The sequence below is a fragment of the Lytechinus pictus genome, chromosome 17 (assembly GCF_037042905.1).
Source record: "Lytechinus pictus isolate F3 Inbred chromosome 17, Lp3.0, whole genome shotgun sequence".
NCBI lineage: Eukaryota > Metazoa > Echinodermata > Echinoidea > Temnopleuroida > Toxopneustidae > Lytechinus > Lytechinus pictus.
Genome location: NC_087261.1, coordinates 7,009,365 through 7,034,302, shown reverse-complemented (window position 1 = coordinate 7,034,302; position 24,938 = coordinate 7,009,365). Strand labels below are relative to the sequence as shown.

At 36.1% G+C, this 24,938-nt stretch overlaps 1 protein-coding gene across 1 annotated transcript; it reads right to left on the bottom strand.

Moving 5' to 3' along the window:
• Nucleotides 1-1,484: 1,484 nt before the first annotated feature.
• On the bottom strand, nt 1,485-20,394 carry LOC129280528 (nucleoside diphosphate kinase 6-like). The gene is made up of 5 exons (XM_054916540.2): nt 20,389-20,394; nt 14,712-14,814; nt 10,082-10,205; nt 8,695-8,771; nt 1,485-6,364 (listed from the first exon to the last, which is right to left on the bottom strand). Exons 1-5 carry the CDS (start codon nt 20,392-20,394, stop codon nt 6,198-6,200), a joined length of 477 nt encoding a protein of 158 aa, XP_054772515.2. The 3' UTR covers nt 1,485-6,197.
• Nucleotides 20,395-24,938: the final 4,544 nt, after the last annotated feature.

Here is a 24,938-nt window from a genome sequence, read left to right as displayed (position 1 = left end):
CCTAGAATACTCTAGCTCTCTCTTCGTTCTTGCTGATCTGTATTAATAGTGCTTGATAATCTCTTGTTCTCTCCCTCTCTTTCCCTTGCCCCTTTCCATCAAAATTGATTTTTTTTTTCCCCTCCAATGTTCTTCTTCTCTTCCCCGTCTCTAATTTTAATTCATTTTATCTTGCTCCTTTAATTTTTTTTTTATTATCTTTTAGCGAGGATAGTAAAAACAAAAATGATATAATACTTTTTGTATGTGACCGACTGCTGATGTATATAACATTTATTTGATCAATTCAGAATAATTAAAGGACAAGTCCACCCAAACAAAAAATTGATTTTGATAAAAAAGAGAATGAAATTCCAACAAGCACAACACTGCAAATTTGTCATCAAAATCGGTTGTAAAATAAGAAAGTTTTAAAGTTTCACTCAATTTCACAAAACATTTCAAGATGAGTGTTTTAATTCATTTCCTTGTAGTTATTGCTTAGTATGATTTTTATGCTTGATTACAGAAAACGAAACTTGGATTGAGAGATTTTTTTCATGAGTGCTGAAAAGAGGGCCATATCTCTGTGTTCAATGGACCATATAGCAAAAAAAAAATAAGCCAGCTGTATAAACAAATGCTAGTTTGCGATTATCAAATTATGTACAATATGATTTAGTAATTTCGACATTATACTCATTTGTCATTAAAGGAGAATGAAACTCTTGGAGCAAGTTAGCTTTTGTGAAAGCAGAAAATTCAAAGAATAAGATCAACAAAAGTTTGAGTAAAATAGGACTAGCAATAGAAGAGTTATGAGCATTTGAATGTCGAGATCACTAATGCTATGGAGATCCTCCTATTGGCAATGCGACCAAGATCTATGATATCACAGATGAACAACTCTCCCCTTTTGGACACTGAAAATATACCCCAAAACATTTCTTTTTGCTCATTCTAATCATATGAATTTACGATTCATCAATGATATAATGTTGTGAAACCTCTGTACTTGTCCTCTCATAAAGAGAACACCTCACCTTGTGATAGACTCTATAAAAGTGAGAATATAAGTGAAACAAGTACTAAAGTAATGAGGGAGTTGTACGTGTGTGACATCACAGATCTTGGTTGCATTGCCAATGGGAGGATCTACATGGCATTAGTGATCTCAATATTCAAATGCTCATAACTTTCTTATTATTCATTCAATCTTCCTCAAACTTTCAACAATATGTTTCTTTGATTTTTCTCTTTGATATGGATTCAGCTGGTTTCAAGGGTTTCATTCTCCTTTAATATTTTTTGTGGGGCACTCTGTAGGCCTACTCATACTGTCTCATCAGTAAAACATCATGTCTGGAAGAGGAAAGAGTGGAAAGGACTGAACCAAGGAAAAGACACGCTCATCCCGTGCTGGTCTTCAGTTCCCAGTGGGACCGATTTCTTTGCAAAAAAATAAAATATCCAGATATAAAGACAAACTGTACACGAAGACTCTATACAAGTCAAACCAACTTTATTATCAGCATTTGCACTTAGGGCTTCCTCAGTTTATGATGACACACCTGCACAAATAAGGCGATTCCATAAGTGTCGTATCAGACATTTTGAGAACAATTTCCCGTAATCTCTTTTATAGCTGAATGCTTGAGCAATATTTTTTGTTTTCAATGATAAATTTATAGCGGGTAGTGAGGTGAAAAACTGATAACCAACAAACAATGTTTGATTAATTTATGGGTAAATCAAAGCTGAAAATGTTGCAATTGTGTGTCGCATGGGACTCAGAAATGTCCTGTACACCAGGCAACATTTTCACCCCTATTTCACCTATGGAAAACATATTTTTGATGGTTGTCATTTTTTACATGACTTCGCAGCAGTACCAAAAACAAATTGAAGTTCCTCATTTGTTTGGACAGTAGGTTGAAAAGTGTTGTGAAAATGGCTGTTTTTTCTAGCACGGAATCGCCCAATACATCATAATATAATTCACATAATTGCCTCCAAACTTAATTGCTCAGAGTTAGAATACACAAACAATTACAAATTATGTGTGCAGTTCTTCAAGGGAAATACAAATGCATTAAATACCCAAACTGGTTTGATAACCTGCAGAGAACTTGTAGAGAATATAATCAAAATATTAATTATACCCTGTTAAAGATTAATAGAGGTATAGAGAAAGAGGTATATGATATTAGACTCCGTTCTGAGTGTATTACTTTGTTGAACTGGTTTTCCTTAAACCAATTTCAAAGGCGGCTTTGTTATATCATCTCATCATGATGAGAACAGGGTCTTAGTGTTACCCGATTAAGGCAAATTTCCTAATTAACAACAAAAAATTCCATAGCCCCCCGATAGAGGGCGTTATAAATATACAAGTTATAAAAATTTTGGAGACCTCCATATATTTTTGTCATGTGCAAAGACTTGCTACGGGCAATAATGGATACCATAATTTATGTGCAATTTGAACTGTATTGTTTGATATGAAAATAAAACAGAGTGAAACAAAATGGTCATAAAAATGTCAAACCTACCAAAGCCTACATGTATGCAATACTACTTGAACCTGATGTCAAAGCACATTATCATTATAATAAACATTTATTTGAATTACTTCTTGGGTTTAAATCCAAGTTTTGTTTATAAACATGTGTGTCTCAAACTAAATGGTCTAAGGGTCTGATTTCCTTGGTGCAACCGACATAAGGCATATTCATCACTTCAAGAATAATAATTCAATATTCCAGTGAGAATATTTTGAATTCTCTCATAATTTAGGGAGATGGCGAGCACAAAGCAAAACGCAAAGCAATATCATTGTGATCCATATTTCAGTTTCCCCTGGCTTGCAAAAACAAAGCAGAGTACTAGCTGGTACCCGGGGGGAGGGGCACTTACACTGACAAGTGGATACCATGCGCGAACCAAAAAACATGTAAAAAGGATGTCTTTTTCAAGATAGGGCATGTTACGTACGTAACGTAATAAGGGTGTCAAAAACACTAAAATTATTAACAAAAGGGTATCTATTTCGGTAGGAAAGCTACGTGTTTAGGGTCAAATTTGCGAGGGTATAACATTTTAAGAAAAATGTTTTATAAAGGATGTACTTTTTGCCCCAACAGTCAACACTACGTTTTTAGAGTACGATTTGCACGAGGTTTGGGAGGTGAGGCACTAACCCAATGATAGGTAAAAGGTAAAACCGACGACCGTGACATACATGTAACAATTAAACATATCGCTGTACTTGTTTAGGGGTTCATTTCAGGGAATACTTGCTATTAAGAGTATTGTTTGGTTTCCAATACTTGTTAAGGGTACATGTAGGCTTTCACACGCCAATACTTGTTAAGGGGTGCATTTTCAGAATATGGAAAATACTTGTTTAGGGTGCTTTTCGAGACCCCATGGTCACGCATGGTATCCACTCGTCACAGTAGTGCCCCTTCCCCCCCCCCCCCCCCGGGACTGGGACACATTGACTAATGATACAGTTTTCTTAACCCCTTGATAAGATGATACCAGTACTGTATACAATGAATGACAATACAATGACTAGCCTTGAGGGAACAACAAATACACTGCACACAACATAATCACACTTGGCCGATTCTTTAGATGTGGGCAAAATGATTTATACTTTAAGGGCATTATATTTGATGTTCCCTGATAGAAGAGCCAGTCAGCATTTTTATTATAATCCAAATCAAGACATCTAGAGCAAAGATCATGAAAATGGAGATCTTATCTTTGAAGAATAGGGGTCGATTGTTTTATGTTTATCAGGGGTTCTGAGCTATACCATTGTGATGTAATTACATAGTGGTGTCCCTTGGGACACATCCATCATTGTCCCATCTTCATTAACATTATGACAAATATCGTTACTGTGTAGATCAGTATGGTGCATATCTCTTAGCTTTCAAATGCGTTCTCAGATATCCGGATGCTAGACCGAGGAAAATACAAAGGTATATTTTGCGTCGTCTCTGCATGCAAAGTCGGTACGCGCATACAGACCGAGCAAAATGCAAATATTATACCTACCCTTGTTGCAGGTATTCATGAAATATAGGGCAATATGGTTTTGTAGATGACCAGCTCAGATGTCTGATATGGGTAATAAATAATGAACAAATGTGAGGTAGGTGAGGTGTCTATCAAAAAGTACTTTTAAAGGTGAAGTCCACTCCAACAAGTTGTTAATAATAAGGGTAGGGGAATATAAGCCCAGCACTGAAGATTTCATCAAAATTAGTTATTTTTAATATTTAATCCATGTTGCCGATTTAAAGGGTTTTATGCAAATTAAAATGTCCACGAGTCATAAACTCATTTTTGTTTTTTTATGATATAAAAAATTCAAATTGCACAGAACAAAATACAAAATAGAAAGTGATATATGTTGACTGGGTAACATCAATCCCCTTGTCAGCATACTCACCTCTGTTTTTTCTACTTTTTTGTGTGTGAAACTGAGCAAATACATGTGTATTACTTTCAATTCTGATGAAATTTTTAGCACTGGCTGAGTAGACTTGGCCTGGTAAAATATTTTGAGTAAAAAAATGCTGATCCATGAACAGTAAAACCACAGAATACAAATATACCAAAAATGGATATCTTCAATACATTTCATGTACATGTATATATTGCACAGGTAACATACGTTCACACTGCCATTCATTGATGTTCTACAACCACTTGCTCTAATGTATGTAGGGCTTCTTCAATCAAGCTTAACCCTAAAAGGACTAGGGGCATGATGATATTTAAATGAATTATAAAATATTTCAATACATTATCTCAATGCCGATTTGACAATCGAAGCATCTCTTTTAATCCAAATAGGTTGCAAAGATGGCAATCCCATACTTAAATGAGGAATCAACCTTGTTTAACATTATAATTTTAAGGAAAAAAATATAAGATAATCACATTACAGAAAATAAAATACAAAATATTCAGTGAATTCATCAATTTCCTCATTTGCATGCAGACCAGGATGTGTAAAACTGTTTTAGTGAAATCAAGCAAAACTTACATAAGAACTTTCTTTTAATATTTTACAGGGTACACTATATTAGTGAAATTTTCAGCACGAGGTCCACATGTAGTTCAATTTAAATTCCCTTTTCATTCAAATCAACTTTTTTGTTGGGGTGGACTTGCCCTTTAATAGTAAATTAGTCAAAAGTAATTTACCACAACTTATTACATGAATGGCTTGATGAAGTTTTGGAAACAGCTGATTCAGAATAATCACACATACAAGATGGCTAAAACAATACTAATACAGGGCTCAACTTTAGCAGTGGCCCGGGGAAACCAAAAATGAGAGTCAAGCCACCAAAATTCTGTAAAACCCACACTTAGTGGCCCGATTGGGCTACAAAAGTTTTGATAAATTGTAATGTTTTCTACTGTTTCAGGGCCACCAAAAATATGAAATGAATGGTTTTGGTGGACTAATCGGGCCACCAAGAAAAAAGTTAGTGTGGAGCCTCGAGTCTATTAAGTAATTAAAAAAAAAGGAAGAGTACTAGTCCCTTGAATGCTATTCCATAATACACAATCATTCATTCTCTGGAATACCATTTTTGATTTAATGATAAATAAGCCACTGTATAGTTGGGCATTGGTCAACTTGCAAGATGAAAGAGAAGCGTTTGAATTCACAATACAATTTGAATACAGTCACCTACATGTAGCACGGCTAGCAGTTTGTCATATGCTACTAAATATACTAAGTATATTCGGTATGCTATTGGAGCATTACAAGCAAAGTGGGTCTTTGCCATTTGGAGGGGGGCCTGAGGGGGGCATTTGAATCCATCACAAATGTTTTTGCGCACCCCCATGAAAACCGACCTTATCAAAAATTTGCGCCAACTTCGGTCATGGCTGTTCGTGCGATGCTGCTCTTCCATTTTTGTGCATGTGATCCTCCAGCTTTTATGACAACAAATCAATGGATGATCAAGGGTAGTTGCACTGTTTCCCACACCGACACAACTTTGTGACTTCTTTTGGATTTTGGGCTGGGTGGTGAGCTTCTCATATGATCAGAAGCACAGTTTCTTTATTGAGAAATAGTAAACACACTCAAATGATTTAAAGATTTCAACACGACTGCTTTCTGAATATCTACCCTCATATTATTGTATAAATTAATAAATATCTAGTTTTAACAGGTGTCATCTTTCTGAATACATGAAGCTTGGGTTTGGTATATGGATCCCTCTGTCTGTACAAAACTCAAACTCGCCTCCTCTGAATAATGGTTCATCCCGCTCAAACCATTGAGCGATATTGAATTCTGGGAAGAAAAATTTGATTTCCTTCGCAGCAGTCTCCGGGGAATCTGTAAAGAATCACATAGAAATTATAATTACTTAAAATTTGATATTTATTGTTCATTATAGAAAGATTATTGAACTGGTGGAACATACTTATCAGCACCTGACAAAGCATTAATGATCATCACAATTCAGGGTATGGTGTATATCCACACAATGTTTTTCTCTCTTTTGGCAATAATAATAATATACAAAATTTATAAAGCGCTTTATATGAAAGTTTCAAAGCGCTAAGAAAGAGGGGGGAAAAAGAATACAAGATATCGCAGTAAAAGAACAAAGGAACTGAAAGTGAAAACACCATTACGAAAAATTAATTATACGTACAAATAAAGAGATAATCGGCATATACACAACTAAAATATAACAGGTCGATAATCATGTATGTAAATTTAAATAATCCTAATAATTAAGAACACAATTTGACTTTTAAAAAATCTGAACACAATATGATAATGCAAATTAAATGAGGGGTATAATTTCAAACAGAACACAATAGAAGTGAAGTATAGGAAAGTGAAACTTATTAAAAGAGGTGGGTTTTAAAGAGGCAAAAGGTTATATGCAGCTTTTTCATCTCGTCTCTTTCAATTTCATCTCTATTATCAATTTCTGTAGTTTTTATCAAGTTCTCATTCTATATTAAAGCTACAAATATTGGTTTTAATCTTGATAGATATTAATTCTTGATGAAATACGTGATGAAAATGACACACACACACACAAAAAAAATCAGAATGTCTCCGGTCAGCACATCCGGTGAGTGGATGCATAAACAAGTGGAATGCCTCTGGCCGTCTCACCTGCATCACGCGATTCAATATAGCAGCAGTGCTGATTTTGAAAACTACTATAACTCGCACAAGATGTTCAGTGATACTTGGTTACTCTTATTTCCACGTTTTATGAACTAGACCAATACACTTATAGAGATATGATGGCAATTCAACAAATACCCCCAACGTGGCCAAAGTTCTTTGACCTTACATGACCTTTGACCTTGATCATGTGACCTGAAACTCGCACAGGATGTTCAGTGATACTTGATTACTATTATGTCCAAGTTTTATGAACTAGACCAACACACTTTCAAATTTATGGCTGTAATTCAACAAATACCCCAATTTGGCCAAAGTTCATTGACCCTAAATGACCTTTGACCTTGATCATGTGACCTGAAACTTGCACAGGATGTTCAGTAATACTTGATTACTATTATGTCCAAGTTTCATGAATCAGATCCATAAACTTTCAAAGTTATGATGGTAATTCAACAGATACCCCCAATTCGGCCAAAGTTCATTGACCCTAAATGACCTTTGACCTTGGTCATGTGACGTGAAACTCATGCAGGATGTTCAGTGATACTTGATTAACCTTATGTATAAGTTTCATGAACTAGGTCCATATATTTTCTAAGTTATGATGACATTTCAAAAACTTAACCTTAGGTTAAGATTTTGATGTTGATTCCCCCAACATGGTCTAAGTTCATTGACCCTAAATGACCTTTGACCTTGGTCATGTGACATGAAACTCAGGCAGGATGTTGAGTAATACTTGATTAACCTTATGGCCAAGTTTCATGAACTAGGTCCATATACTTTCTAAGTTACGCTGTCATTTCAAAAACTTAACCTCAGGTTAAGATTTGGTGTTGACGCCGCCGCCGCCGTCGGAAAAGCGGCGCCTATAGTCTCACTCTGCTATGCAGGTGAGACAAAAAACCTTTACTTATTTGCTAAACTTTATTTGGGTTACCTTTAATAAATAATATTTCCTACCCCCTCCCCCTTCTCCTGTTTTACCCCTAGCCCTGAAAGGGCCCAGCCACTGACAAATCATGGGGAAATTGAATCAATACGAAATTTGCAAAAGGCCAATCGACTAGCATAATATAATCCGTCCGTCATGAGCGCCCGTCGGACTAATGCAATAAAAGTTCGGACAGCAAGAATTTGACCGAACTCGTAATGGTTATTTACTTCGGATCATCGCAGTTCCAGCCGGAGTTCCAGTTTCCAACAATCCCAATTCCTAGACTCATAGCAGGTCTCTTGATTGCTATAAATAACCTCTGTGAAGTTACATGTTTCAAAGTGAAAACACGCAGTTTACTTCTGGTTGGTTAGTCTACTAAACTATTGCTCTCCTTTAGACATGCCGGCGTCTATTACATAACACCCCCAGGCATGCAGCCGAGTGAAAGACTTGAATCCTTTCTCTGTTCTGAGATTAGCCTTGATTTCCCCATGATTTGTCAATGAAAGGTCGCTTTAATCTCTCTCTCTCTCTCTGCCATCCTCTCCTTGTTTCCTTCTATATAAATACTTACCTGAGCCATGAGCTGCATTTCTTGTGTCTGTCAAGCCATGTTCTCCACGGATAGAGTTCGGTTCAAGGTGTTTCGCTCTGTTATGGATACATTAAAAAATAATAATAACAATTAGAATCTTATCAAATTGTATGATTGCAAATGATAAGAAAACAAACATGAACATTTCTGGAAAAACTACACTACAATTACATATATCAAATGACATTTTTCCCCCTATCAAACACATATTCATAAATTGTACCACTTTAATGAAAAAAATTGTCATTTGAAGCATTTCTATAGAAAATATGACTTCATTCACAATTTTCTAATAATTATTTACACTTCATACTCATAGTGTCTTGTTTTCTGAAGTCTTAGATGGTTTTAATCAAGCACATATTCAGGATTTTTGTAATTGATTTCAAGGCCTTTTTAAAGAAAACCTAGTAAATATTCATAAGAAAAAATAATTAAATTCTTAATAGTTTTCATTGAACATGCAACACGCAGAAGACTAATTAGAGTTTGTTTTCTGCACCAGAATATGAAAGTGCCAAGGAGTCTTTTTTTCATTAAGAACATTTAATTGTACTTTATTTAGAGTAGAATCAAAGGCTTCATGTTAACATGTTCAGTACAAATTGCCTTTCTTATTTCTCCACCACCTCTAACAAACATCCATGAGCAGGATTTAGTCTTGAGATGGCGCTATTTCCAAATGCATTTTATCCTGTATCGATCAGTATCAATCATTTGATCCAGATCAAGCTCCCTTCATCTGCCAAACATAACATTCCCATATACAAATTTCATGTTTGAAGAGGAATCCATTCCATATACAGGTAGACATTTGTAAATAAATTAGAAAATAGCCAATAGGGAGGATGTGAAAATTTGAAAGGAATCAAACAAAATAAAAAATAAAATCTAAAAAGTGGTTATCACGTAAAAACAGGTATTTTAAATTGGCCACATAGATCATGTCTTTGTGATTTACAGGTACAGTTTCAGTAGAATAAAGACAGGATCCACAGGGATAAGGTTTCTAGGATAAAACATCAAACTCCTGTTGGAATTTTGAGATCTAAATTGTCTCATGAACACATACTTCTCAAATTTCTTTCAGCATCATTTTTCCTCAAGTTTTTCCTTTTCATACTTAAAAAATTATATCAATACCACTGCTGGAAAATCTGTGAAAACCTACTGTTTTTATTAAAGATATTCTATTTAAAAGGTAAGATAAGTCAACAAATTCACAGGCTCATCAGATTCAATGTATACTGCTAATGCCAGCTTTGGCACATTATCTGTATGTAATCTTTGAAGGCACTGAAAAACAGGGGCGTATGTTTCCAAACACATTCTATACAGAACTTTGTGTGGGTCAAACTACATGTACCTGAATGTTTTTGTAGGTCCCATCAATTTCCGCCATCTTTCTATTGCATTGTCTCCTGCCAAAATCTGAGCACACATAGGACCACTCGTCATAAAGCCAACTAGACGATTGTAGAAGAATCGACCTGATAAAAGTAGAAAGGAAGTGACAAATTAATAAATTTTATACAGATCAATGTGTACTTCATAAAGAATGCTGCAAGAAGGGCACCTTGCAAGGAGATTTCTTTTTTCCTGGGCTACTTTTGAGTTCACCCGCCAAATTGTGCAAAGTTGCATTACAGTTTACATTGGTCCCTATGCGAATTTAAGGGGCTCTTTATTAGTGTTCTAGGGCTCTGTAGGCTATTTCAGAAGCAAATTCGTCCAAGGCCTTTGGTAGTTCTTTGCCCCATCAGCATCTGATGTGTACATGTACATGTAGCTGTTATCCCATCAAAACACTATGACCTTTGGGATAATGTACAAGGGGATTATTTAAAGGGGAATGAAACCTTGGAACAAAGTTATGAGCATTTGAATATTGCAATCATTAATGCCATGGAGATCCTCCCATTGGGAATGCGACAAGGATGTGTGATGTCATGTGTGAACAACTTTCCCTTTGATGGACTATAAAATACCCCCAAATTGTCTATTTTTGCTTTTTCTTATGGTGATACAAACTCTTTATAAATGATGTATTCTTTAAAAATACATGCACTCCTATAAAAAAAACACATGATCTACTATTAGATGTGATAAAAGAGGCATTTTAAGTGAAATATATACTAAAGTAATGGGGGGAGTTGTTCGCAAGTGACATCACACATCTTTGCCGCATTGCCAATGTGAGGATCTCTATAGCATTAGTGATCGCAATATTCAAATGCTCATAACTTTCTCATTATTTGTCCGTTGATCTGTTTCTTTGATTTTTCTGTTTTCACACAAGCTATTTTGTTCCGAAGGTTTCATTCTCCTTTAAAGGACTTGACAAAGTGCTCATGAAAGTATATTTCTAATCCTTATTATTAAAGGGACATCCTATTCTTTGAAATATTTTCTCCCATTGAATGGAACTGCTCTAGATTTGCATTATGTACTAGAGAGTTATTTGACTACAGCTCCTGATTTAGATTAGATGTGAAAAGCACCAATAGGACAAGGGTTGTATGTGTTAACCTTATTAATAGACTAGCTGGGCTATTTTGCTGCCTAAGAAGACTGGGGGAGGGGGCTGATTCAGCCTCCTCCCTTATGATCACTGCCGTCGATCGCACAATCGCGACAAAAATTTGCACACGCGTTACCTATGGCATAATATAAACAAGTGGAACGCCTCTGGCAGTCTCACCTGCATTACGCAATTTAATATAGCAGCAGTGCTAACTTTGAATACTACTATAAAATAATAATTCACAAAAACATCATTCATATAATGACATAATACCACGTTCATTGACCATAAATGACATTTGAACGGAGACTTAAGACTGTCAACTACACCCATGTCCACATTTCATTCACTCTATCCATAAACTTTCAAAGTTATGATGGCACTTCAACAATTACCCCAACATGGCCTAAGTTTATTGACCTTTACTGACCTTTGACTTGGTTTTGTGACCTGAAACTCACAGGGGATGTTCAGTGATGCTTGATTACTCTTATGTCCAAGTTTTATGAACGAGATCCATAAACTTTCAGAGTTAGGATGGTAATTTAACAAATACCCCCAACACGGCCAAAGTTCATTGACCTTAAATGACCATTGACCATGGTCATGTGACCTGAAACTCGCACAGGATATTCAGTGGTACTTGATTAACCTAATGTCCAAGTTTCATAAACTAGATCCATAAATTTTCAAAGTTATGATGGTAATTCAACAAATACCCCCAACTTGGCCAAAGTTCATTGACCCTAAATGACCTTTGACCTTGGTCATGTGACCTGAAACTCAAGCAGGATGTTCACTAATACTTGATTAACCTTATGTCCAAGTTTCATGAACTAGGTCCATATACTTTCTAAGTTATGATGTCATTTCAAAAACTTAACCCTCGGTTAAGATTTTGAAAATAATTTTCCCAACATGGTCTAAGTTCATTGACCCTAAATGACCTTTGACCTTGGTCATGTGACCTGAAACTCAGGCAGGATGTTCAGTAATACTTGATTAACCTTATGTCCAAGTTTCATAAACTAGGTCCATATACTTTCTAAGTTATGATGTCATTTCAAAAACTTAACCTTAGGTTAAGATTTTATTTTGACGCCGCCGCCGTCACCGTCGGAAAAGCGGCGCCTATAGTCTCGCTCTGCTATGCAGGCGAGACAAAACTATCAGATCAAATTATGTGAAAAATCTCATTGCTAATTAATCATGCTAATTTATACGTAAAATCAAAAGTTTGCTCTAATTAATCAAATAATGCCCCTGAAATGCTAATTTTTTGTTCACAGACTCTTTATAGGAATCTGATAAAATGTACTTTAAAGAAAATTCAACATCACATTTATTTTCTTATGTATTTTGTTTTCTAAATTTCTTATATTTCTGTTTTTCAATGGAAATTGTTGGGCACTTCACTTTGACCATTTATAAACAAGATGAAATTAAAGGATAAATTTCTGAATTTTGGCTAAAAACACAATTTACATTGGATTTGTACACAAATTTATGTTTTTGAGCAATTTTGGGTCTGCATGCACTTAAAGAAATGTTGCATAATTTTGGAACCGCGTAACCGGGGTCTCAAAAGTTGCGTGAGACTTGAAAGTAAAGTCAGCAAGCAACGCAGCCAAAATATTTTGAGCAATGGATCTTCCATGAAAAAATGTCAAGGAGGGACTGATTCAGCCCCCCCCCCCCCCCATTGGCGGCGGAAGCCAAAAAAATTTTGACAAGCAAAAAAAAAAAAAAAAAAAAGGTTATCAACCCAAAATTTTAGGGGGGATGCAGAAAAAAAAAATTGACAAACAAGCAAAAAAAAAAGGTCATCAACTAAAAATTCGCTTCCGCCGCCTATGGTGGTTTTGAAAACCCACGGTTGAGTCCATGGTTTATAATGCAGATTTCCTGTATAAATTAAGCTTAATTTAGCGCGTATCTGGGGCGTGTATAAAAAAATGTCCAATTCTGATGCGCACTTTTGTCACAGTGCGCCAAATTGACGCCTGTTACCATGGTTAGATACATGTACATGTACGCTATTTTATTCATGAGTCCACTGTTTGAAGAGTGGACACATGAATAAAAACAGAGGACTCATGAATAAAATAGCGTATCTAACCATGGTAACAGGCGTCAATTTGGCGCACTGTGACAAAAGCGCGCATCAGAATTTGACATTTTTTATACACGCGCCAGATACGCGCTAATATACAGGAAATCTGCATAAACCATGGACTCAACCGTGGGTTTTCAAAACTTCCTTTGTGAATTCGGGCCATTAAGATTAAGGGGTCTTCCATGGCAAATCAATCCATACTTTAATGATCTCCTATAGAAAATAATGTACAAGGTGTCGATAGGAGGCTTATTAGCTTTTAGGGATTTGACAAAGGGCTAATGAGATTTGATACTTCTAGAGAGAGAATGATTTCTTTTATCAACTGAACTGTGCTCAGTCTTAATGAACAGTCTGATTTACATTGTTCATGGGGCTTATTGAATACCTGAACCATACCTACTAATTTCCTTAGCATTTTTGTTTATTAGAGAATAGCTCTCAAATAAGTTCTGTACAGTCCTATGTAGAAGAAAAAAGTAAAATCTGAATGTATGGCTATGCGATACCAGGAAAATTATTCCCTGATTGTACATTGTGCATCTTATGTAGGAATTGTAGGGTCTTACATAGCAGTGCAATCCATAGTTGGATACTGTGCTTTAGAAATTAAAATTATCAAAGTAATTGCCACCATTGCTTTGGTGATTACGTACATGTAATGCCTCTTTATTGGTAGTCTCTAAGGCATGATTTCGCAAAGGTGGTTTTGAAAACCACCAGTTGAACCCATGGTTTATGCAAATTTCCTGAATAAATTATGCTTCATTTGTGTATACTGAAAAGTGTCCAATACTGATGCACGCTGTTATCATAGTGCGCCAAATTGATGCCTGTTGCCATGGTGAAGTACGCTATTTTATTCAAAAATCCACTGTTTTGAATCAACGAGTCCACTCTTCAAACTAAGGGTTCATGAATAAAGTAGCGTACTTAACCATGGCAACGGGCTTCAATTTGGCGCACTGTGACAAAAGCATGCATCAGTATTGGACACTTTTCAGTATACGTGGTAAAAAGCGTAATTTATACAGGAAATCTGCATGGTTTTCAAAACCACCTTTGTGAATTCGGGCCTATGTGTTCTGCAATAAATGTGCACAGCATAATTACCCTGGCCCTGGCCGAGCTACAAATGAGTTAAGTGTTTCTAGGAATAACGTTAATTCCAGCAAGGTATCTATTTCTCAAACCAGAGTCGAGCACAGCACAATGTGGATCAAGTTCTTGCTGAAGGAAATTATGCCATGGCTGGTATTTGAACCAAGTGATCCACTGAGCCACAATGCCCCAATATGTTGAAAACCAATCAGACTATGAGTATTAAAGTACTCTGCCCTACACATATATACATACCTTCATGTTCAGCATAGAATCTTGCTGCATCTGATTTCGACCACTGCAACCTCTTCGAGCAAACAACAAGAAACCCATTCTGAAGAATTATCTGCTTTATTATCTGCATTAAAGAAAAAAAAAAAAAATCGTAATTAACTTGCTTTCTGGTCAGTTATTCCAACTGTAAATCTATCCTTGACTATGCAAGAGGCACCTATATATTGTAGTACCCCCCCCCCCTTCTTCTAAAAAAAACAAAATAAGTCTGATTTGCCACAAGCGTACACCGATCAACAATCGACAATGAGCGCTAGATGCACTCGCGCGGATGTGCTCAAAATTTGTATGTGTGTTTTGGCCCCATTTTCAATGCGTTGCTGCTGATATCGCTTCCGTGATACAGTATGGCAGGGCGGAAGAATGCTCTACATTTCCCCCTCCGTGGTGCGGCGGCATCGTAAACAGCTGGATTTCAGCCAGATTTTTATACCAAACGTAGCTTCAAAATCCAACGTAATCGTTCCAAAATGAGCTCAAATCTGTTGATAGGTCGAAGATTTTGACAGCTCATTTCAGGTTTCGCCAATCGCCACATTCTTTTCTCACTTTAATAGGGGTTCAACACAGAATGATGTCTAAATTTGTTGACTGTTTTCGAAACTTGAATTGTTGAAATTTTCGCGTGGCAGTGAAAAGCCAGCAAATAAATAAAACCCCAGGGGTGGGCACTCGAATTATATTTTGATGGGGGTGTGCCTCACGAAACCTAGACAGGAATTACAGTCGTTTCTGGAATTTATTCACTGTCATCTCTATTCACCGACGGTAGGCCAGTAACATTAGTGCGAGCTCGCATGGGTACTAACGTCCCCTAATTCGGGCCTATGTTTTGTCTAGAGTTTAAACATTTTACGAGGTCTACATAAAAGAAATATTATTTAAAAATCGAAGGCCCATATTTCCTTAAATTATACACTATTTTGTGATGTTACTGATCATCAGTTCAAACAATGAAAAATATAGGTTACCAATGTTTTATTTCATGGTTTTTTAAATCAATCACAGTATTTTCCCCCCTTTTTGATGTTGAGAAGTACCGATGGTGATATTTTTGACGCGAGATATGGTGATTTAGTAAGAAAATTTCACTTTTTATTCGAGATTTTGCCCATGTCGCTGGATGATTTTGTAGTGTGGGAGTGAGTTAGTGAATGTATACTGTACATGTTTAGAGGGGGTCCGACCACATGACCGAAGTTCCGCGAGACCGAGGGTCCGTGAGACCGAAGGCCCGCGAGACCGATTTTTTTTTTTCCCCTTCATCGGTTGCCGAGGTCGAGTGGTTTAAGACGCCTCGTTGCAGCAGCGTAACAGGTGCCTGTATCGGGGGGGGGGGGGGGGGGGGCAAATAATTCCTGTTAACTAATTTAGAATCAGTGGCGTTGCTAGGATTTCATTTAGGGGCGGTGACCACGCGAATCGTGCGAAACACGTACTGCGCGCACGAAACGTCTCTCTAGGGGGGGGTGCAGGGAGGGGTGTTTCCGCTACTTACAGTACAAACTTATGATGCCTTATTTCACTGACACTACTTAATCATTAACTCTACTCATTTAACGTTTATTTTTATGGTAATTCTGCTTCATAATCTTGTGCATTTAACGTTTAACAAGAAAACTGGTAATATTATGAAAATGCATACACCTGGAACATTGAACCTTCATTATGGGCAATCCTATCTTAGCATTTTTTTTTTCATTTAAACAGAATAACAACAAGGTGAAAGTTCTAGAGAAAAGAAGGTACATTAATTTGTCACTCAAATAGAAGTGCCGGTTTAAATCAGTTTTCCTCCGGGAAGCCTGTCCTCGGGAGAGTTTTCATTGGGGAGTTGTCAAGGGTGGGTCGCCTTCCGGAGGAGTAGTCCTCTCGGGGAGTTGTCCTAAAACCCATTTTTTTATTGTTGTTGTTACTATTTTTGTTATCATGATATCAGCAGCTGCAGCAGTAGTAGAATTAGAAGTCGTAGTAGTAGTAGTTGTTGTTGTAGTAGTAGTCGTAGTAGTAGTAGTAATATATTATTATTGTTGTTTTTATCATCATTATTATTATTACTATCATTTAAGTCGTTGACATTATTCACCATTTTTGTTTTGCTTTGTTTCATTTTGTCTCCTTTGTTTTTATTCATCACTTTAATTAGTTTATTCAATCAATTTTTGAAACTGACACTCCAAATAAAAGGATGAATACTTTTCTAAAACCAGACAATGTTTTATAAACAGTCCTGCATGTTATAGTTATGTCTCTGAAATCCAGATGAAGAAAAAATGGTAGATGAGGTAAATGATAATTAAAAATGGCCGTAAAAGGGAAGGAAAATAAATTAATAGAAGCGCCGAGTTCACCTAGAGAAAAGAAGTAGAAAAAAATCAAGAAGAAAAAAAAGAAGCAAACTTATTTAGGAATAAAATGTTAACATAATTAAAGAGAACAGAGAAGGAGAGAGAGGGCGGGGGGTTCAAGAGGAACGATAGGAGAAATTGAAAGTAAAAAGAGCTGTGAGAAAAGTACAGAGGAAAAGAACTTGGAAGAATATCCAATTTATTTGAATGCTCTCTGTGTCTATCAGTGTGTGGGATGAGTGAGTGCGTTTCTATGCAAAATATGGTAAGGATATTTCTATAACAAAATCTTGAATTTGCAACAGCCCACTTCGGATGCGGCGCCACTGTATTTGGGTTCATCAGTCTAATTGTTGTAACATTTTTTGGTTTCACCTCAGTTGTGTAGATTTCTTCAGAGACTATGGTATCACTAGTGTACCTAAGGGGGGGAGAATGCCCCCCTGACGAGTCACAAGCCAAAAAAAAAGGAAGCGAAAAAAAGGAAAAGAAAAGAGGAAAGAGATAAAAAAGGGGGAAGGGGAAAAAGAAGAAAGAGTTTAAGAGAAAGGGGAAAACAAACAAGGCAAAAGCCAAGCGTTGTCTCGCCTGCATATTGCAGTCATGAAGAGACTGCATGTCAAAACTACATGTATGCTATATGACTTAGATGGACGTCTGTTACGAGTTTGGCGATCCCACCTCGAAGCTATAGAAAGTTATTGTGTGTACAACACAGCAGTGCCAGTCATGGAAAGTTCATTGACCTTTGACCTTAATCAATTTCCACTCACATTCGAACTTGACCTGCACCTTGAAGAGATGGACCTCTTGTTTGAATTTGGCAATCCTACCTCGAAGATATAAAAAGTTATTATGTGTACAACACAGCAGTGCCAGTCATGGAAAGTTCGTTGACCTTTGACCTTAATCAAATTCAACTCACATTTGAACTTGACCTGCACCTTCAAAAGATGGACCTCTTGTATGAATTTGGCAATCCTAACTCGAAGATATAGAAAGTTATTGTGTGTACAGCACAGCACAGTGCCAGTCATGGAAAGTTCATTGACCTTTGACCTTATTCAAATTCGACTCATATTCAAACTTGACCTGTGCCTTCAGGAGATGGACCTCTGGTATGAATTTGGTGATCTCACCTCGAAGCTATAGAAAGTTATTGTGTGTACAACACAGCACAGTGCCAGTCATGGAAAGTTCATTGACCTTTGACCTTATTCAAATTCGGACTTGACCTGTACCTTCAAGAGATGGACGTCTGTTATGAATTTGGCGATCTCACCTCAAAGCTATAGAAAGTTATTGTGTGTACAACACAGCACAGTGCCAGTCATGGAAAGTTCATTGACCTTTGACCTTATTCAAATTCGGACTTGACCTGTACCTTCAAGAGATGGACGTCTGTTATGAATTTGGCGATCTCACCTCAAAGCTATAGAAAGTTATTGTGTGTACAACACAGCACAGTGCCAATCATGGAAAGTTCATTGACCTTTGACCTTATTCAAATTTGACTCATATTCGAACTTGACCTGTGCCTTCAGGAGATGGACCTCTTGTATGAATTTGGTGATCCCACCTCGAAGATATAGAAAGATATTATGTGTACAGCACAGCACAGTGCCAGACCCTTAGTGACCTTTGACCTTGGTCATGTGACCTGAAACTCGCACATTATATTCAGGGGTACATGGTTGCTCTTATGTCCAAGTTTCATGAACTAGATCAATAAACTTTTAAAGTTATGACAATTCCTCAAATAACCTCAACATGGCCAAAGTTTGTTGACCCTAAGTGACCTTTGACCTTAATCATGTGATGCAAAACTCAGGCAGGATATTCAGTGATACACTATTACCCTTATGTATAAGTTTTATGAACTAGGTCCATATACTTTTGAAGTTATGACAACATTTCAAAAACTTAACCTTGTTTAAGATTTCGATATTGATTCCCCCAACATGGTCTAAGTTCATTGACCCTAAATGACCTTTGACCTTGGTCATGTGACCAGAAACTCAGACAGGATGTTCAGTAATACTTCATGACCCTTATGTCCAAGTTTCATGAACTAGGTCCATATACTTTCTAAGTTACGATGACGTTTCAAAAACTTAACCTTGGTTAAGATTTCAATGTTGACGATGCGGCCATCGCCGCCGCCGTCGGAAAAGCGGCGCCTATAGTCTCGCTCTGCTATGCAGACGAGACAATAAAAAGGAGGAGAAATAGAACTATTATCAACGATAAAGTGAGCAATAAAAAATGAAGGTAAAAAAATGAAGGTAAAACTAAAGAAAGAAAAGGCTTGTCATGCCTTATACACCAGCTCGTAGCCTAAGATCATCACACCAGCAACTTCTTAAGACTCCCAAGACACGTGTAGCATATGATGCGCGAGCTTTCTCTGCCTCAGCACCTTCTCTCTGGAATAATTTGCCGTTACATAAAGAATGATACCATCACTGGAGACCTTCAAATCTAAACTGAAGTCTTATCTTTTCTAACAGTATTAGTTATTGGCACTTTGACACTCATCCAAACTTTCTTTCTTTTCTTGTGCGCCTCGGAATAGAATATTTCTAGATAGATGGCGCTATATAAATGCCTATTATTATTATTATTAAGAAAGAAACTTAAAGGAAAAAAACAAAAAAAAAGACAAAAAAAAAATTAAAAGGATATAAAAATGAAGGAATAAAGAACCGAACAAAAAACCAGAAAAAACGAGTAAAATAAAGAAAAAAAGAGAAAAGGAAGGAAAAAAAAATGTAAAAGGTGAAGGAAGAGAGAAAAAAGGAAAATAAACAAAGAAAGAGAAAAAGAAAGAAAGAAAAAGATAAGAGAGAAAAGATGAAAGAGAAATTAAAGCAAAAATAAAGACTAAAAGAAATCGAAAGAAAGGTTAATTCAAAGAAAGAAAGAAAAAGAACGAAAAGGGAAAATAAAAAGGCAGGAAAAATGAAGAATGAATCAAAAAACAAAAAAGAAACGAAGAAAAATTAATGGAGGGAATAAAGAATTTTTTTTTAAAGAAATTAATAGAAGAAAGACGGAGAGAAGACAGAAAGTAAAGAAAGAGTAAATAAAGTATGAACGAAAAAAAAATGAGCGAAAAATTATTTTAAAAAAGAAGAAAGAAAGAAAGACACAAAAGTGACAGAAAGCATTAAAAAAATGAAAGAACAAATGAACGAAAATAAAGAACCCAAAAATATAAAGAAAAAATATTAAAAGAAAAATAATGAAACAAAAAGATTTAACAAGTGGAATGCCTCTGGCGGTCTCACCTGCATCACGCGATTCAATATAGCAGCAGTGCTGACTTTGAAAACTACTTTAACTTGCACACGGTGTTCAGTGATACTTGATTACTCTTACATGTATGTCCATGTTTTATGAACTAGACCAATACACTTACAGAGATATGATGGTAATTCAACAAATACCCCCAACATGGCCAAAGTTCATTGACCTTACATGACCTTTGACCTTGATCATGTGACCTGAAACGCGCACAGGATGTTCAGTGATACTTAATTACTCTTATGTCCAAGTTTCATGAATCAGATCCATAAACTTTCAAAGTTATGATGGTAATTCAACAAATAATCCCAATTTGGCCAAAGCTCATTGACCTTAAGGACGTTCCACAGTTAAAGTGAAATCCATGTCATTTTCACCAAACTTTGCACATAAATACTTTAGAACCTTAATATTCGAAATATGCAAAAATTAGCATAGGTCCATGTGCTTGATTTTTTGCTATAGAACTTCAAAGTTCACCCAAATTGATGTTCTTAAGAATTGCGCATTCAAAAGAATTTGGCATTTTTAGACCGCCCAAGATTACTACAATGAGTTTAAACCTGTATTACTCAGTAAAAATACATGAAAAAGTCATCAAATTTCGCAAGAGAGTTAATAATTGTATCGCTAGAATGGAGAATATACTTATAGTGCTATTTGTTTGCAATTTTAAGTTTAACAGCACTGTCAGTTCTTAAAAATGGCGTAAAAGATAACAAAATCCCAATCTAAAAAATGTGAAATTTCAGTAACAAACTACAAAAGTACAAAAAGGCTGCACTTTATTCAAAATCCATGTCATTTTAACCAAAATTTGTAGAGTTGTAGAGGAAGGTATACCTAAGAGGAACAAACATTAAAAAATAGGGGTTCATGTGCTTGTTTTTAAACTATCAGTATTTTATTAGAGCAAATGTGCTTTTTAAAACACCAAAAATGCGCCAAATGCTTTGTATCTATGTGAAGAAAAAATCAAAACCACTCTACCATTTATTCAAACTCGGGGTAATATTCGTAATTCTTGGCAGCACTGCAGAGTAAAGTATTTTGAAATTGTAGAGAATCTCTTTTTTGAATGGTCCATGGAATAATTCCATTCTTTAGCTTCATGAAATAACGCATCGGATCTGCAGTTAAAGTGCAGAAGATGAGAAAAATCAGCACATACCCGCAGCTAATTAATCACCTGTTCATCCATTGTGACGTCAGCGCGCAGAGTGTAAACTATGCGCAGATCATAATGCGCACAAACATAACTGTGGAACGTCCTTAAATGACCTTTGAGTTTGACCTTAATCATGTGACCTGAAACTTGCACAGGATGTTCAGTGATACTTGATTACTATAATGTCCAAGTTTCATGAATCAGATCCATAAACTTTCAAAGTTATGATAGTAATTCACAGATACCCCCAATTCGGCCAAAGTTCATTGACCCTAAATGACCTTTGACCTTGGTCATGTGACATGAAACTCATGCAGGATGTTCAGTGATACTTGATTAACCTTATGTCCAAGTTTCATGAATTAGGTCCATATATTTTTTAAGTTATGATGACATTTCAAAAACTTAACCTTAGGTTAAGATTTTGATGTTGATTCCCCCAACATGGTCTAAGTTCATTGACCCTAAATGACCTTTGACCTTGGTCATGTGACATGAAACTCAGGCAGATGTTCAGTAATACTTGATTAACCTTATGGCCAAGTTTCATGAACTAGGTCCATATACTTTCTAAGTTATGCTGCCGCCGCCGCCGTCGGAAAAGCGGCGCCTATAGTCTCACACTGCTATGTAGGTGAAACAAAAATTAAGGGAAGAAAGAAAAAAATGAAATGAATAAAATGGGGAAAACAAATTAAGACGAAAGAATGAATGAAAGAAAATAAATAAAGAAGAAAAATTACAAAAAATAGTGAAGGAAGAAAGAAAAAGGGGAAAAAAGAAAGAAACAGAAAAGGGGGGGGGGGGAAGCAAAAATAAAGACTTAGTAAAGAAAAAAAAGAAAGGAAAAAAACAAAAGAGTGAAAATAAAAAAGGAAGATGAAGAATAAATGAAACAAAGCAATATAAAAATAAGGTTGAGATTAAAAAATTCAAAAGAATAAAGCAAAAGATATACTGGTAATGAAGAATGAAAGAAAGGAAGATAGACAGACAGATAGAAAGGAAGAAAAAGTGAAAATAAATAAAGAAAAAAAGATAGAAAAAAGGGTGAAAAACAAAATAAAGGGTGGATGAAAGAAAGGGTGGAAAGAATACTCATTAGTACCAGTAGCCATGATCTATTTTGAGCAAGAAAGAATGCGAACATCGTCATGATCGTGAGATGTGATAACCCTCAAGCTATCTTAAATATCATAAATATCGTGAAAGATAAGATAAGAACGTTTTCAGAATACCACTTATCTTTTTTAGCGTGCTTTTGACTTTTTTGTATTTTAATTTTTATGCGCGAGTAATAAATTTACGCGCTCAGGCCTCAGCATACGATGGAAAGCAAGATGAGAAAAAGATAAGAATGTTTGGCATACTCGTGATATAGGCCCCGCTCGAGAAAAACTTGTAATCGATCATACCTCAATATCTAGGTTGCTAACTTCAGCTCACTATATATACTCGTGATATAGGCCCCGCTGCTGTGTTGAATGGCTCAGAATGTCCGTTCGCGGGGCCTGTTTCACGAGTATAATACTATAATCGTTATATAGGCCCCGCACTACGGCACTTCAGGCACTCCAAAACAGTAGCGGGGCCTATATCACGAGTATATTATTAAGCTTGCATCCTAAGATAATCGCGAAACTGGCCCCGTCCAATGCGCTTTTCCCAGCATTCGCACGTGCGTGGGGCTCGGATGACGGCTATTAGTATATTCGTTATCGAGGCCCCTTGCACTGTTATATCATGGAAAATAACGTGGTCGTGGGGCTTGTTTCCCCGGCCGGTGAGAATTATCATGGGCGGCGCTGGAGTGGGGGGGGGGGGGGTGGGGGGGGGGAGGGCCTCCAATTTATTTTCAAAATAAACAAGGAGAGATACTAATAAAATGTGTATGTATTTACTTCTTCAGAAATTTATTTGTCGATTTACTTATATATTAATACAATATTATTAATCTATTTATCAATCTATTTATATTGATTAATCAATGTATCTTATTCATTTGATTTATTTGTTTTCGGTTTATTTTTCTTTTGTGATATAGAGAGTCAGAGGTATCATTTATTTCAATCTATTTTAATTGCTTAATTAATCATTTATTTTATTTGTTTTCAGTTTTTTTTTCTTTTGTGATAGAGAGAGTAAGAGGTATCATTCGTTTTTAATTATTTTATGTGTGGAAGTTCACTTATTTCAATCTATTATAATTGATTAATTAATGTATTCATATTGATTAATTAATGTATTTATATGTATATTTATTCATTAATCATTTAATTTATTTGTTTTCAGTTTTTTTGTGATGTCCAATGCGCTTGTCCAAGCATTCGCCGTGTGTGGGGCTCGGATGACGGCTATAGTATACTCGTTATCGAGGCCCCTTACACTTGTTATATCATGGAAAATAGCGTGGTCGTGGGTCTTGATTCCTCGGTGAGTGATATCATGCGCGGCGCTGTACGGGGCCCGGGGGGCTCCAATTTATAAAAAAAAACAAGGGGAATAATAAAGAAGTGAGTATTAAAACTCTGCATGACAATGGAGTAGGATCCATATGGGCGACTTGTTTTAGGCATGTTATCCTTCCAGTTTTCAGAGAAAAATCAACCAGGCCCCTCACAACCTGACGCCGCCCTCGTGTTGCTAATATTTTCTTTTAAAGATCTGCTCTCTGAATAACTTTTGATAAATCCGTGAATGATTCATTCATTTGCTAATTTTTTTGGAGTGTTTTCGATGTAACGTTAGGCCTATATTATGTTGTTATTTTTGTTCCATTATCCATCGTAATTTGTATTTGCTAGTTATTTGATAACCTCGTTTTATTCAGCATTTCATTTGAATTATTTTTTTGCGGGGAGAGAGGTGTCATTAATGATTAAATTATATAGCTCTTGTATAATTTCCCCCAACCTTTCACTTGACGTAATGCTGCGAATGAATCCATTTATTCATTCATGTATCATAATCTATTTATAATCACCTGGATGTAAGAAGTCAATATACATTTTTTTCAAATCGGCTTTTTTCTCTTATTCAATATTGAATCATTCATCTGGCTTCCTGCGTATTATCAATTTGTATTTTTTCATTCCTTTCATAAATCCCCCCCCCCCCCCCGCTTCCCCACTTTTCATCCATTTAAGTTCAGAAAAGAAAACGAATAGGCATATTCATTCGGGAAAAATGTATTAATTTTCTTTTGGTCAATTTTATTATTGCTTGAGGGATATCTACGCTAAAATTAACTTAATCTATATTTTACTGAGACTTATCCCCCCCCCGGCCCCCACAATTGGGGATAGGCCTATCATTATCTATATTATCTAAGTACGTTAAGTACGTTTTCTCTTTTACCTAAATATC